At 40.8% G+C, this 16,974-nt stretch overlaps 1 protein-coding gene across 1 annotated transcript in view; it reads left to right on the plus strand.

Moving 5' to 3' along the window:
• Positions 1-16,974, plus strand: part of RPN2 (ribophorin II) — a 139,093-nt gene that overhangs the window by 70,810 nt on the left and 51,309 nt on the right. Inside the window, exons 9-10 of the mRNA XM_085619188.1 lie at positions 3,224-3,329; positions 13,213-13,304. Of these exons, the coding sequence (XP_085475314.1) occupies positions 3,224-3,329; positions 13,213-13,304 (198 nt within the window). The remainder of the gene's footprint in view (positions 1-3,223; positions 3,330-13,212; positions 13,305-16,974) is intronic.

A 16,974-nucleotide genomic window follows, 5' to 3' on the forward strand; every position in this document is an offset into this window, starting at 1 on the left:
GACCCTCTTTGGTACCCATGCCCTAGGTACCTGGAGTACCATTTCCTAGGTACAGGGGTGCTAAAATCTGTAGCCAGTTGTAGAAAAATTAGAATTTACCTTGTTTTAGGGAAGGAGCACTGGCAGTGAGGTCTGGTTAGCAGGCCTCCGTGCACTGGCAGAGTCGGAAATCACCATCTAAAAAAGGGGCAAAATGTGTGTTTGGGGGGGGCTGAAACAAAATCCCAGTTCCCTACAGAGCTAAACACCCAGTGCGGGCTGCTGGTGAATCACCACTGAAGATTAGTCTTTTATGTCTGCATTTTTTTGCTATGAAAGTAATGTTGATTTATACGGATTCACTGGATGCAGAAGGATTGGTTGATCTTAGAATTCCTCCTACAGTTGGGTGCCATTCTTTGCAGAATAATTGCAGTTTGCAAGCTTACTGTCAGTGAGCATGGGCATACGGCAGTGAGTGACCATGTTGTACTCATATTGCTCACGATTTATAAATGTATTACATTTTGTACTTTCCATCTATGGCTGCCAGTGAAGTTTCCACTTTCAGTGTACTGTTAGTTTTTCGAAAATAAGGGTTTGTCTAGAAAGTGCAGGTATCATCGTGTTTACTGCTGCAGAGAACCCATACCAATTCCACGATTCATTTGGAACTATCTCGTTTTCTGTATTAATGTCTTTAAGTGCTTGCAAAAAATCTAGAGTACTAGATTCTAGAAGGCCCTCATCTGTTACCCGATATGTTCATGGGGTCAAAACTCTGGTTAGAAAGTTGAATATGAGTATTTTCTTCGAGTCCCCTTGAACATACTCCATCATTATGATTTGCAGGAGGTGAAGATGAAATCTCGGTTAACTGGTGCTTGTGATTTCATTTAAATTGACTGTCAAATAACCTCGCATTTTTCGTTTGAAGGCTAGGTGCACCAATACTTGGGCTCTTGTGAGATTGGGTATGTGGGGGCATGGCCTTGTACAGTTTGGATAGCTTGTACAGGTTAAATAAGGGCTGAGCAAGGTTTTTTTGCACAATGTCTCATTTGTGTTACGTAGCTTGTCCTCTGCTTGTACGTTTCCCCTGCTCACTCATTTTGTCATGCCCTTTTATTCTGCATGGGATATGCCCCATAACATATTGTCGGCCATTTTGAAGGTTTCTACATTACATTTATGATGGCAGTTTAGTGCATGCAAGCAACTTTATATTTACTTGAGGGTGTCAATTTCGATTGTGGATGATCTTCCAATACAAATTGTGGCAGGCAGTTGAATAATTACATATATTACTTGCAGATTAGCATAACTGGTGATTAATTCCCAACAGCTCGAGTGGATGAATTACTCAAACGTTGTTCCTACTCTTTTCCATTAGCTGGTTCGCTAGTTTGCTGGTTCACAAGGTTGTACGCTCTTGCAAGCACTTGTAGCGAATGGCCCCCAATGAGGCCCTCAATTGAAGGAGCAATAGTGAAATTTCAGAGTCTGTTTCAAAAATCCACTTAATTGCCCAGTAAAGGGCTCCTGGGACCCTGTGGCTCTGTTCAACCTTTCCTGCCACACCGGTACCACCGTCTCTTTGCCTCAGAGCAATATCGCAACACGAAATCGCACAGCCCAGGTCTGTTGTGGGTTGGGAGTCCTCCTCCATTTGGCTCCCTGGTGGGCAGGAGTTTGATTCATCGCACAATGGCAAGGGATGTATCTTAGGCCACACGAAGAGGGGAGGGCACAAGCGCAGCCAGCTGATTCATAGCAGTGCATGAGCAGTGGTCCACAGCCAACATTCCAGCCAGCAGCCACACCGATTATGGATTTGTAGGCATGTCTCTCGTAAGGCATATTTACATGCGAAAAGATTCACTCCCACAATATGCATACATAATTATACAATTTGCTAATACATAGAACCATTAACCGCCGATTGTTGAACTGAAAAAGTGCAACCAGTGACGTAGTAATCACTACAGTCTATCACATTTAAAATGTTTTCCTATCTCATTTATTTAGAATACTAAAGACACGGACATAACACTTGTAGAAATGATCACCTCTTTGTGGCATAACTTCTACCTGCTGTACTAAAATAGCAGAAAAACATGTAGCCAGATAGTCCGCAGATCTGTCAACTTAAGGAATTAAAAGACTGTCCCTTTATAAATCCATCAGTCTTCCCTATCCCATAATGCTTGGTACTGCCAATTTCTGGAGCCCAGTAGTTCTTTTTTCCAGCTTGTGCTGAGAGAATCACACAACATTTCAGGGCGTTTGTAAGCCCTTTTTTCCTTACCACAGAAAATGTGTAATTTCTGCATTTGTAGAGTCACTGGATGCTCTTGAAACAAATTTTTGTTTGCCACTTTCTTGAGAAAATAAATGCCTTTTGTCACAAGCCCAAGTAAGCCTATTTAGTCACACAGCATCTTTGTACATCCTCTGTTGGCTACTATTTTCAGTCAAAACTAGCTCAAATCGGATTGAATCACCCACAGATTCCGCTGCTAGCAAAACAACTCTGCACCTTATGGAATCCGTCATATAGATATCTTATGAAAGTGCAACCTCCTTGAAATAACAATAAAATAAAAACGTAATTGCTCTGCAAACCACCACAGACCAGCAACCAAGGGTTCTTCAGAACAGCACTTGGACGGGATGCTTCCACAAACTGCAGACTTTTTTCATGTTGTGAACCTTGTCAAATGATTCTTCAAACTGTGTTTCGCCTTTGATCTCCACTCACCAGCAATAAATTGCAGCAATGGAACTCACCCGTATCTGTATACCTGCTGTCACAGTGATCATTGATATTGTGGCTAATTTTCATTGCAGCAGAATATTCGGCTAGACAATTGCATGTTGAAAAGATCCGAAGAAAATCTTATTACTTTAAAAGTTGGCATCTAGCCTACCTTAATGTTCTCATCTACTTGAAGGCACAGTGCCAGTTGTTGGGTTCCTTTCAGACCTCTTATGTGTGACAAACCATTCGCTTCCGCAAGAGTTTGGTAGTAGCATTGCGACTTAATAAGCTGAGTTTTTCTATTTTGCTTCTACTGGTGTCTGTGATTACAGAGCTTTTCATATGCTGCCTGATTCACTTTAATGTATTTGAAGATGCAAAATATTTAGCGCTTTCCAAAATTCGTGTGGGAAACGTTAAACTTTAAACGTCTTGCATGTCTGCACACTTTTATCATTCTCACATCATTGTTCATTCTTTCAGGGATGTCTTTGAAATCAACTTCATGGATGCCAAGCCTACCAGTGGATATTACGACTTTTCACTGAGCGTAGAGGGTGACAACAGATACATTGCAAGCCAAGTGGAGGTAGGTGGGACTGTTGGAGCGATGATTGTTTGAAAAATATCTTCAGGTATAAAAAGTAACTGCTTGTACAGATCTAGGGTTTGGTGGTATTCTAGGATATCCTCTTATTTAGTGAATTTTAGGTCCATGTGTGGTACCAATCCCCAATGTGGCTCCGGCACACACATATGTTGTTCCATTGTATAGCGCTCCATGCCGTCTCGTTACATTTTTCGAGATTATGTGCTTTCTCATAGGTCATCTAGCACTCCTTGTCTGAAAGATTCCTACCAGTAAAGGATCAATGTCAGCGACTTAAAAGCCTGTTAAAATGCTTAAATTCTGAACAATTTGTCCATTAACCCCTTCGATGCGGCGCCGATTCCCGCTGAGCGCTGACCGTTTCTTGCGCGGGCGTGGTCATGACGGAACGGTTCCGTCATGAGCACAGCTCAACCGACGCTCATGACGGAACCGTTCCGTCATGAGCACCGAAGGGGTTAAAGAGAAATTGGTAATAACACACGTGGGAGTCTGTCACCTGCTTACACTACTATACATAAAGGTTCGGGTCATAATACTACAATCTACTATTGGTGTCATCGTTTGAATGCACGTGCCTTTTAGGGAGAAACTTATCCTTTCATTTACATAACATATAAACTGCCTCAAAAGTATGGGTTTCTTTCATGGGTTTTTCATTTTTTACGCGTTTAATATTTCAGCCTAAGCACTTTACATGAAAAAAGTGCTGAATGTAAATTCTCTCTTTATTATATTTTAGTAAAAACATACATAAATACGTGTCAAATAGTGGATTATAAAATTCGAAACAGTTCAAGGCACATATAGCAGAATTGCTGGCCAGCGCATTTTCATGTTTACTCCACTGGAAAAAGGAAAACACGAGCGGGATCTGTTTCCATAGGCACACAGCAGCACCTGTGAAAATCTGTGCTGCCCTTTTTAGCCAACCAATGAGCTCCACAACACCAGAATGAAACACAGTGAATGTTTTTCCCACAGTGGTAGTTTTATGGCAAATTACTGAGGGAACCTGCAATCTAAAACTAACGAACCTCCTTACATTTCAGTGGCACTGTCCGAGAGGAGGCAAGTTTGTTTATTATTGAAGTGAAAGTAACACTTCCACAAGAACTCCAGTTACAAGTAAATCATTGTCATTTTTAGGTCTCGCCTGAGCCAGCACTTTAGCGCTGCCCTGGCGAGAGTTTTAGTTAGCGGGTTTTGGCAGTGCAAACTAGTGGCTTTTTTCAGGCCTCCAGCTTGCGTTCGCGATGTCGTGCACGCGCACAGCTGGCAGGCTTTCCTCCCCCTCTCTCACCCGCTCCTTCGCATGGCAGGCTTTCCTCCCCCTCTCTCACCGGCTCCTCCCCATTACTAGCTAATCAAACCGCAACAGCGAGACATGCCACTGCGTAAGCGGGGCGCTTCCAAGCCATATGTTTATTTTACTGCAGGCTTTCCTCCCCCTCTCTCACCCGCTCCTCCTCATTACTAGCTAATCAAACCCCAACAGCGAGACATGCCACTGCGCAAGCGGGACGCTTCCAAGCCATACGTTTATTTTACTGTTTTTTTTTTATCATTGCCACTCCTCTACCGTCTCTCCATTGCTTCAGGTCGCCATGTGTAGTACACTCTCCAGCAGTATAATCCTCTCACCGTTGATGCCTACGATAGCCTTGGGCCCGCTCGCCGGGGCCCGCCCGAGAAGCGAATCGTGGGTCAGGAAGGTCTTCTTCGCCTCAAGCAGCTGCAACTTCTCAGCCCCCACCGGAACCCGGTGACCAGCGGACCTGCTACGGCATGCGAAGTGGCTGCCAGATAGGGCAAAAAGGGGTGGGAACGGGCAGCTACCGACCACATGGCGAACACTCTCCCAGCACTGAACCGAAAGTGAGGAAAATTACAGCGCGGTATTTACACGTCATTTGTGTAGCGCAGCTGAAAGGGTCTGGCCAGTCACAATATGGCGCAGCCGCAACTACGACATAGGAGACAACAAGCATTGGCATTGCCAGTAGGTCTCATCTTTGGGACCTTATATGTATTTAGTCATGCAGCACAATATCCTTACTGCAACAACATTAACTGTTGCATGGCTAAACACTTATAGGGTTCCCAAAGGCGAGACCTATTGGCTATGCCAATTCTTGTTAAAGCTTTACTGTCTGGCTCCAAATTAACAATCTTACTTCTATCTTTTCTGGGCATTCTTCCAATCCCTTTTGGTTTAATTTGCAGCACTTGTATCATCAAAGGGGCTATGAGACTGGTTCATGTTAGTTATCTACGCGTTTGTATCCATTACAAAGAAAACGTTCTTAATATCATAATATAGCTCCTGCAGATACCTTATTGCCCATTGTTGGTGACATCCAATTATTTAGTTTTTATTATTATTCGGCTGTGGCCTTTGAGTCTTTAGTCTGTATACTGCAGAAAACAGATGGAACTGACATTAAGCCCTGGGCTGTAGACTGCCTTTGTCTATTCTCATATTTTCTAGACTCCAGTGACCGTCCCGGATTCCTGACACTTATCATTACAGCCTTTATTCAAGGCTCTGCCTCGAAAGCAAGCAGCCATAGGTTAATAACTCGGCAGGATGTGAAGTTTACGTATTTCACTAACCTGTTGCTTAAGGATTTGGATGATTGGGCTCGGAAGTTCAATTTGACACCATTCTATCAATCCGGCTTTCAAGCCACGGCAAGTACCACAGATAACTTGGTGTCTGTCGCTTTCCAGCTGACTGAGAAGTCTATAAACGAGAAAGCTGTATTGCACACTTGCTTGTTGACTTTAGCACGGCTTTTGACCATTTCAACGGAAACCATCTATGGAAAAAACTTGCCTTCTATTTATATCCTCTCACACCTCCTTCACTCCATCCAGCTGCTTTACTTGGATACCACAATTAGCGGTTAATCTGGGCTCAAATCCGTGTCATTTCACTAAGATCCTCAGACCTAGATGCTTCAAAGAAGGATGCGTACTTGTTCTGCACCTTTTTAATGTATATATTACAGATCTCAGTTCACAACTTGATGCTGCAGAATCCTATCTAAACAAAGACGGCTCTTGGCGCATCACTTCACTCCAGTATTCCAATTACAGTGTGCTACTGAACTATAGTGGTGTGAGTCTTCCTTTTAACTGGTTTAATATCTTGACCTGTCACTACACTATCACTTCCTGTTTGAAAGGAGACCATCCACACATGGTGACTAGGTTTATAAAAATTCATGAACCGTGCTGATCCACTCTTATTAAGGTTAAATTGAGCATGAGCCCACTTTGCCTCGTTCGTGTTGGAAATATTGACCTCAAAAACAGGCAGCAAGGGTTTAAGTAGTCTGCTTTTGCTCAAAGCCAATTTTGATTTTATTGTTTCAAAATTGATTATAATAGTATTTTAAGAGTTCATGAGACCTCTTTAGCATTATCAACAGTTTGGCTCCTGCCATTTAAAACACCTAAACCTCTTGGAAAGTTAACACATTCTGAGCATTAACAGTGACCTGAAAATTTTGCTGCAAATGCCAATAAGGCCTTTTTTGGCACAAAGCACTTCATAAACTTCTTCAAAATCTCTTATATACAATATTTCTAAGAATGTATATCACTTTGTCACTTTATATAACTAATCAGTCTGAAATGCCTACTGCCCATGACATCCGAGTGCTGAAACACTAGCAGCACTTTAGCGTTAAACGTTTTGCACTTTTGAGTAATAATATATTTCATGCCTGATCCGGTATACATTTTGCTGTGTTTTAAGTTTGTCTTGTTTTAAAATTCTTTAATATCTTATTGTAGCGTCTAGAAGCTGTTCACACTTTTGCACTGTCATGCCTTCTAGTTATGTTATATTTGTGCTATTGCCCAGTATGTAATGGTTTTAATTAACTGCAAATTAATCTGACGAGGTGGAAGTCAAATTCAGCACTTTTGTTGAAAAGCCTACACCAGCACCTCCATTAAAGCAGAGGTTTAACTCCTACTACTGATACAGTATACCCAGACACATCTCTATACTAAATCTATATTAAGTTTGATTGAGTGACAACATTTATAAAACGCACCCTTCCCCATGGAGTCTCTTGGTGCTGCTACGGTTAATCTCCTGCTGCTGCCGGTCCAAATGCCACAAATACATGCTGTCCCTGTGCTCTATGGAATGGCTGACCATGCACTTTGCTCATCTGACAAGGATGCTGCCACAGCTTTTCCATGGTGCTTTTAACCAGCAGTACTTCACCCTACTAGTTTCGAGTTAGCATGCCTGTGCACTACGCGTTAAGCTCTACAGGTGAGTCTCCTAAAAATGTCACTACTGCACCAGGACTCATTTTATACCAAAGTATAAGTCTTCTCCTGCAAAACCCTGAGGAATTCAGTACCATGTCTGCAAAGATAGATGTGACTAATCTCTTCTGCAGCACCTCTTATGTTCTAGTACTAGATTTCAATGAGTCACTCTTGTAATGCAAGGATGCGCTGACATTGTTCCAGACCATGCTAGCACTTCAAGTTCTTCGCCAGCATCGGTTTCCCAGTGTTCTTGTCTACTGTCCTGCAGTAGCCTTTATGAGTACCAGAAATGGTGGTGTCAGCAACATCAACTCTGCATTATCTTTAATGTGCACAAAAAAAGGATTGTTTAAAATAGGTTTGTGGGTATCTTGAAGCTTTTGTCATATCTTGGGCCCTCACGGACAATGCTAGGACTCACTTTCTAGCAAGCATTAGGTCAAGCTTTCCCGACATTCGAGTGAAGTAATCGTGCGCATAGTTTAAATATTTGCTCCAGAAGAGACACTTACGCTTTTTAATAGGATTGCAGTGTGGAGGCACCTGTGTGGTAGACAAATAGCAAAAGCCATTAAAATGTAAACATGTTTTTATCACAATGACACCTTAATAAACATTAAATACCAATGGGGATACTTAACAAAACAGATCGTTGCATTAATTAAAGAATCCGCTTTGAAAATGCCACCCGTTTTGAGAATGGCAACACTTTAAAAAGATTTTTCTTCAAAATCAGATGTTATCGTATCATTGGCGATGAAGAACTGGGAGATTCTTGAGTCAGCGTCTCAGATGAACCGGACTGTTCAATAGTAGCAATATTACTGAGTGGTCCGTTTCCTCATTCAACTAAACATAAGTTCTTTGAATATGGCTAGCTAGCTAGGCTATACTTAAATATTGTGCTTTGCTGAGTTAACAGTCTGCATGCCGTCAGAGAGGATATCCCCTCCAGTGATCCCTTAACCCAGGTCTACTCAAAGAACCTGTTTTCCTCCAGTTAGATGTAGGCTTGTGAAAGCAGTACCCCTCCCAAGCTGTCCTGCGCCAAAGTGATAGTCATGAACCAAATCTTATTTTTCTGTTTGGGGAGTGAACTTTTTGAATCTGTAGTCGATATTTGGAGACGTTGATTGGTGTACACAAAGCTAGTAAGAGGTTTAGACACCATGTATTTATTTATTGTTTATAGTATATACTACATGTATATGTATAATTTATAGTACAGTATATATCTCTTAAAAAGGTAATTTTTGAGTGGTTTCACTCCTATTCGGCCATTCCAAAAGTGCAAGAAACAAATACTTTTTTTTAACGCACAGACTTGGCAAGATAAATATATGGTAGTGATTAAGTCCCGAAAAGTTTATAAATCTCAGATAGCCTCAAAATTCAGTTGAATTCACGTATGACTCTCAGAGATCTTTAATAGACTCTCAAAGATATTTGATAGTCTCTCTAAAGTATTACATGTAATATCGTCTGATCCACGGAAAAGATCAGCCTATTTGCTAACTTTTGTACTACTTGTTGAATTATTTATGTAAAGTCCTTTTGTACCTCTGCACGTTTATGCTTCTATCTGAAACTAGGTTTGTAAAATATAGTAACGTCCTTTTTAGACCATGCTACATAAGAACCCAGAAAATGGATTGCGCATGGTGAAAGTGGGGTTGCTTGTAACCATTCACTCTTATTCCAGGGGTGGCCTTTCCTAAGGGGCCCCACATTTTATATAAAGTATTGGTACATAATTATTCAGCCTCTTCTTTGTTCCATCTGTGGTCTGTTCTTGAGAAAGACTATATTGTTTAAGGTGAGAGGGCTGCTGGTGAAACCGTTTCCCCCATAAATCTTTTAATCAAGGGTTATTTTCCCTCACACTGCACCCCTCACCAGAGCGAAGGCCTTCAAGATTGTATTGCAAAATAAATTGCTGCATGCTTTTCAGTACACAGAGCTAAACCTTCACATGGAGGGCCAAACTACAGCCATGAAAAAATGGAGATCTATTCTACATCTATCAGCTTCAAAACACAATGTTATATTTCTTGATATTCCTCGAGTAACCAGGGACTCACTCCTCTATCTGTGCTCACCTGGTGATAAAGAAGTGATTATGTTTGATTTAAAAGAAGTAAAAAAAAACTATATTATTCTACACCCCATGGGAAATCTATTTCTTCCGCGCATTGCAGTGTGTTTTTTCTAATGCTTGTATTTTTAGTGGCATTGAACTCGTTCATTTTTATTTAAAGCATATCTGAAATATAAAATTTAATTTTGATTACCAAAACCACTTACAAAAGTCTGTATGTGGCTGATAAATATTGAGAGCACAGTATGGATGAAGCAATATCTCACCTGTGTGCCGCAGTGGCGTGGTTCTTAGAGGTTAACTACATCTTAGTTGATGCAGACATTCCTGGCTTGCCTCATCGGTGATGCAGATTGTGAAGCTGCTGAGTGAATTGTAATTAGTTGTCCAGATGACCTCTTGTCTAATCTTCAAATTCAGCAGTGTAATTGCTAAAATATTCTCACTTAGCACATCACAGATAGAGCAAAGGGACAATACTCGTCTTCAGAAACTTCAGCAGCTGTTGGGAACACATCCGCACTAGTGGGCTTGCAAGACTGGTTCTTCTGGGGGGCGAGGAAGGGGGAAGACTGTCAACGGAGCTGTGGTTTTCAAACAGTCATTAACATTAATTTGCCTTAATGCACTAAAGTACTTGACAGTAATGAGTCTTACTGGAGCTGGATTGCTCATTGCTGCTAAAGGCTTTATTCAATGGCAGTCAGATGCTTGCGGCACTGTGCAGGAGCAAGTAGTGTGCGCAAAAGTCTCCTGTATTTAGCCTTTGCTCGCTGAGGTATTCATGTTCCCAGGCAGTACCGGTTATGTTTAATCGCTGTGTTGGAATCCGCTTAAAAGAAGTTGGAGCAGAACTGACTGCAGTTTGCGATATTTTGGGACAGAATTTTCTTGTATAGCTCAAAGTGTGGCAACGTAGCAATGCTTCTGAGAACTCGTGGTGTTGGTGTTGGCATCATGTTAATCCACTCAGGCAGGTGAGACGGCATTTCCAACACCATGCTCAGTCATTCAAAATAAGGCATGACATTTTGATTGACAGTTTGAATGGAAGCACACATATATTCCAGAAGCAATTAGTTAACTTGTCTCCTCCTAGGAGGTAGCCCTGAGAGAGAGTTCTGAACGGATGAGGTGCTCATTTATAATGTTTTGTTCATGTGCCTCTTCTGATTTATAACACTAACCTGTCCTTCTAAGCCATATTTTAGGAGATTGGCAATAAGTATTGGATTTGGACACTTAGTATAGACAGTCATCAATTAATGTTGAATTATGTGATAGTATCAGATGCGAGAAGCAGGGAAAAACTGTGGAATACCACCAGTGTTCTAGACTTGCACCTCTGTGCTGCAGACTTTCCTGCAAGATGGCCAATATATTCAAGGCAATTTTCGGTGTAAAAAAACTAAAGATCTTTTTGAGTTTCTTTGTCAGACAAGCTGTCTCAAATCTGGTAGATCAGGTGAAGTTGATGTTAACACTCCGTGATCCTGCATTGTTTCTTTTAGTGATGTGGCTGTTAAGAGTGTGACCAAAAATGAGACCGCTGTAGAATAGTCTAAGTTTGATTTTGAAACAGTAATTGAGCAGTTTGAATTTGTCCCTTGTGGAAAATAGCCTGTTTAGAAGACTGCAAAATTCGTATAATTTCTTTTAGCATAATTATGCGAAGATTCAGGAAAACTATGTGAAATTATGCAAAGTTCAAATCTGGCATTTAGTGCTATTTTTTAGTGCAAAATGCATCTCTGTGTCAGTTTTGGGCACAAGAAAGTATTTTGCGCAGAAAAAAGAAGGCTAAAACACAAGTGATGCACTTGTTCTATTTGTTCTCATTGTTCCCCTGTTCCTGGAGCTAGCAGTTGTATTCAAAATGACTTGAAATTAGGCAACATAGAATAATGGCGTAATTTTGAGGAATTGTGCATAATGCGAAATTTCAAAGATTATTTCAGGGTAACACAAATTTCACGTAGCCTAGCTCCAGTGTGCTAACCTCTCTTCAGATGTCTCTCCATCATTATCCTTATTACCAGGCATTATTTTGATACTTTTTTGCAGGTTCACCAGCAAATACATTCCACCAGCTTTTGGCATCCAAAACACTCTGGAAATCGCAGACCAAAGCCAATTTACCAACGCGAGCCAGGACATTAGGCAAACAGTAGCTAATATATATCCCACAACCTACTTGGGGATGGGGCTTCTAGAGTTGTCTTTAGGTTCTGTGAACTACAGCATTCTTTTTATTCGTGAACTCCAGAGGCCTTTTCTTCATGGGTGGACACACCCAAGAAACTCACAGTTTATTAATAATTAATCTTCTGCGGATTACATGTATGGATATGACTGTATGAATAAACAAAATTGTAATTAAGCAGACGATTAAACAATAATTTAAAAAGAACTACAAGATATCAGATGGTATTAATTAAATTTAAAAATGTAATGACAAAACAAGCCTTTCCTTAAAAATCCTTTCTAACCTCTAGTTAAACATGTTTTAGCACTAAAGCACTCAACCTGTAATACAATAAGCGTTATCAGATAAACATATGCAATAGATATTAAAGGAAACACACATTTATAATTGAGAATTGTGCTAACATGAATAAATGAAATGCAATGGCGGCAAGTAAGCTGAGAACACCAAACATGCGCCACCTTCTCCTTTAGTGGCCCTAACACAGTTTAGGCAGAAAAAACTGACACTATAGAAAGTATTTTGCGCAGAAAAAAGAAGGCTAAAACACAAGTGATGCACTTGTTCTATTTGTTCTCATTGTTCCCCTGTTCCTGGAGCTAGCAGTTGTATTCAAAATGACTTGAAATTAGGCAACAGACCTCTAGTCTGGTTGACCAAGATAATGCTAGGTAGAAAGCACACTTTTGCAGACACCAGATGAAAATCCCCAGAACATAGACTAGGGATACAACTTTAAAGCAACATTCTTTTATTTTTAAACTTGGCATGCTACAGAAAAAACACGATTTGTGATCTTCTGTGCTGTAATTTTCAATTAGACATTGGTATTCGTTTCTTCTGAGCTCTACAGTAGTAGCTTTTATTTCTTTTTTGGGATTTACAATGACATTGGAATTATGTGGATTTGCTTGTAAACGGTTATATTCCCCTTATACTTGGATGGAAAATACTCTTCTCTCTTTCGGCACACGTATGCCACCTACGATGAATTCACAGTATGTTCCTCTCCAGACGAATTACATTATTAATATCCCTCAGAGAAGACCCAGAGCTCCCAATGTAGGTATATGGAATTTGCATTGGTTTATTAATAAGAAAATATATTTTACTAGTATAGAAATACAATAAATTTAACATTGAAGGAGGTATGAGACAACTGTAAAGTGTAATTTGGCTGGGCCTCTCAAATGCCTCTCACTGAGAGAAGAGTGAATGTTCAGCTGCATTAAAGTCTACTCTTCTTTTTCGACCTGCAGATGAAAGTCAAGGTCTCAACTGAAGTTGCCATCAGTAATGTGGAGCTCTCCATAGTGGACAAGGATCAGAGTATCGCACCAAAAATGGCCAAGTAAATTACTTTTCTTTATTAGTTTAATTGCCAGTCTGTCTGTTGCTTGCGTTTTTCGAGAGAGAAAGAGAGCGATAGAGAGAAAAAAGGGACAATGCTACAGTGTCTGAAAGGTGGTGGTCGGAATACAAAGAATTTAATTTAAAAAAAAAAAAAGGAAAAAGAGTGGACAAATCAAATGTTTATATGTTTTCACTTTGAACTATTAGCATGTTAACAGGTACAGCAATACCAAAGCCATAAGATTTTGAGCTTACATAAACACACATTCACCCGAGATTAAAGTAAAGTTCAAGTTGTCATGGTTATAGCACCTCAAAATGTGTGTAAAAAAACTTCAAAAGTTCACTTTAAAAAGCGAAGTAGAGTGCAGTTTTGTTTAGAATCAAGACCGAAAACACAGAAATCTGTAAATTATGGTTGGGACTGCCATCCATAACTTGCACAACAGTCACAGAACCCCATTTGCACACCAAATCCAGTACTCATGATGTCACCCTTAATGATACAGATACACTGGCAAATGTTTAATTGATTTTACAGGTGAGATTACCTAAACCACAGACTATATGGATCGTTGTTTGGGACCACCTTTATTGTCTGCGGACTCAGTACAAAGGCGATGAACTGTAGGCTGCAGATTTAGTGTGTCTTTGCTGGAGGGAGAGGGGTGGAAGTATGTGGTCTAGTCTACAGTGGCACTACAAACGACCTTACAAAGGGGTCAGTAATACAGAAGTCAAAGTGTTTGGTGCATTTGCTCCTCAGTTTCTCCTTCAAGATTGTGTACCCAGCACGTACACATTGCAACCGGGGCCAAACTTTCTGCTTAGTCAGTTGACTAGATTATAATTAAAAGGGAGATTCTGAGCAGCTATCAGCTTAGATACCCTTCCGCTACATGGAAAAAATGCCTTCTCCATGGAACAGGAGGCACATCCACCATTATGTGAGGAGCAGGAGACCAAATTTAGTGATGCTGCAACTCATGCCTTAATAACCACCCAAAATAGGCGGAATATTATTTGGGCTGTTTGTTTTATGCAGATGATGTATTCATTATGAGTCAGACAAAAATAGACCTCGCACGACTGCTAAACACCCTTCAAATATATTCAGTTAAGAACCACCTTGTGGTCAGCTTACAAAAGACCAAAACATTGATCATAGGGAACAAAATCAAAAAGTTGGGTGATTTCTAAATGGCAGCAAGATCCCAAATACAACAGCTACATGTATCTGGGTGTTTTCATTGGCAGCCGAGGATTCTTCCTGCCTCACATGAAATACATCCGGAACAGGGTAGGATCGCTTCAATATGCCTTTGGAAAAGTAGCAAAGCTTTTGTCTAGACCCTCTTTGATGCCTGTCCTAGAGGTAATTAGGGCACATTTGATCCCGTCTATCTTGTCTGGCTCTGAAGTCCTGCGTGGTAGGGATGTGCAGCTCTTTGACAGCCTGGTCTTAAGCACTTACAGGATGATCTTCAGATTACCACAGAGAGCATCGTCGTCCAAAATAAATGCTATAGTTTGGACTCATCTGCTAAAAAGTAATGCATCAGGGAGCATATGTAAAACCTTGTCACAAACTCCACAGCTAGAAACCTGACACTCTGAATTAACTCCTAGCATCAGAAATGCAGACTCAAGGATCATCATCGGCCCAGTTATATCTTGACCAGGCAATTTTAAACATACAATTAGTGGACCTTTGAAACTCAGCAACTTTGTTTTAGGTCTTCAAAGCTGCAGCCAATAAAGCCACACTGCGGCTCTCCTGCACGATTGACAAAAGTGCTCTGGCAAGGCGATCCCACGCCCAACTGGTCATCAACAGCTACAAGGCCCTGCACCCTCAATACTACTTGGCAGCTGGCCTTTCTTCCAGTTAAACGTCAGCTCATCATGTATCGACTTGGTGAGTTACCCACTTTAGATTTGTCCCTGAGCTCGCGTAATGATGACGGTAGAAAGAAATGCAAGTTATGTGACCATCGATGGGAGACATCCACTTGACTTGCCCTACAGACGGAATGGAGATACTGGCTCAAACCCATTTTGTTAACAAGAGGGAGTCAAACGTGGAGAAGAGATGCGATCAAGTCCCTGAAAGTCACTGATTACAGTCTGCCTGTTTGTTGACTTCTTGAATTGTGCAGCAAAGAAACTTAACAATCCACCGGCTTTGTCTCCTTTAAGCCTTCATGTAACGATGAGTGCCAATTCAAGCCAGCTATCGGACAGTCATTTCACCAATCCCCACGATCTCCAGTGTGATCTTTATCAGCTCTGTTGTTTTTTTTATCTACAACGCTTTCAATTTAGTGACTCGATTTTATGAATTATTGGCAAAATATGCAGTTTTATAAGAGTAGTTTTTATGTGACTTATTGAACTATTTTTTAAATTTTTAGTATGCAATGGTTTTTAATAACTGAACATCTACAAATAAATTATTTATACCTTAATTTGATTTCACTCTGGCACAGTATGGTAAGGGAGAACTTCCAGGACCATTAACTGCTTCTGCACAAGAGGATGTGCACTGTCTTGGAGAGACTGAACTCAGAAGCAATCTGGCATGGGAAAGGTTTGCATTCATCAGGTCAGGGAAAATAAAATAAATGCACACTGTTACTACATGCAAATCCTGCAGCAAAAACTGAAGACCTGACTTGTAAGAGCATCACCTGGCCTACGTTAACGTCCTGCTCCGGTGCCTGGATACTCTCACGGGTGATTAGCTGTGCCATACAAATCCACATAACATAAGTCACCTCAAGGACAAGAGGCCTCTATGCCTTCAGGATTTCAAGCACACATCGACATTGAAGTCAAAGTATGCGAAGGAGTATTTGAGGTGGCAGAAGGAGAGAGCGCCTGGTGAGACACAGGAGGACAGGACTTTACTAAGTGTTTCTGTTGAAGTGCTGGAAAAGGAGCAGCAGGAGGCAAGTTCACTGGAATGTCTTTGTGCTCTACTAAATTGATTGAAAGGTGCACATATACTGTTGCAACCAGAACATGTGCATTGAGGAGGAGTAAATGGAAGACTATTACCCCAAGTTCCACCAGTAAAACAAAACAAAAATTTTACACAGTGGCTGTTTGTCACACCAGTTGTTAAAATAAGGTTCTAAAAAAAGACATAAAAACTGAGAGCCACTAATAAAAGTCAAACAAAGAGCTTGTGATTTGTTCACTGTAATGTCCTGCACGGCTGCCATTCCAGGTAGGCTGCAGGTCGTACCTGAAGTTAAGGTCCTCCAACCAACCTCTTTGATGATGTTAAAGCTGAAATGAAGACATCTTCAAATAACTGAGGAGTCCATCTTGGGGAATCTCCAGTACCATTTATTCTGCTTCTGCTGCAACAGTGGAGTCTGAGCATTTGCTGGAGTCTTCATCAGCTTACAAATTACTCTGCTTATATACACTTGAGAAATACATCTGTAGCTAGAAAATATCAGACAGCTTGCCATTTATCATTAACAGTTGATTGGTTTCCTTCCTTTCTCACAATGTCTGATTGCACTATAAACAAACCATTATTAACTGATCTTTACAAGACAATGGGGAGTTTGTAGTATTTTTAAGTAATCTTGTCAGAACATCTGTGCAGCGTCAGCTTCCTTACTAGCTGTCAGGTCTTGGGACATTTTACAAGA

Source organism: Triturus cristatus, chromosome 7 (assembly GCF_964204655.1).
Source record: "Triturus cristatus chromosome 7, aTriCri1.1, whole genome shotgun sequence".
Classification (NCBI taxonomy): Eukaryota; Metazoa; Chordata; class Amphibia; order Caudata; family Salamandridae; genus Triturus; species Triturus cristatus.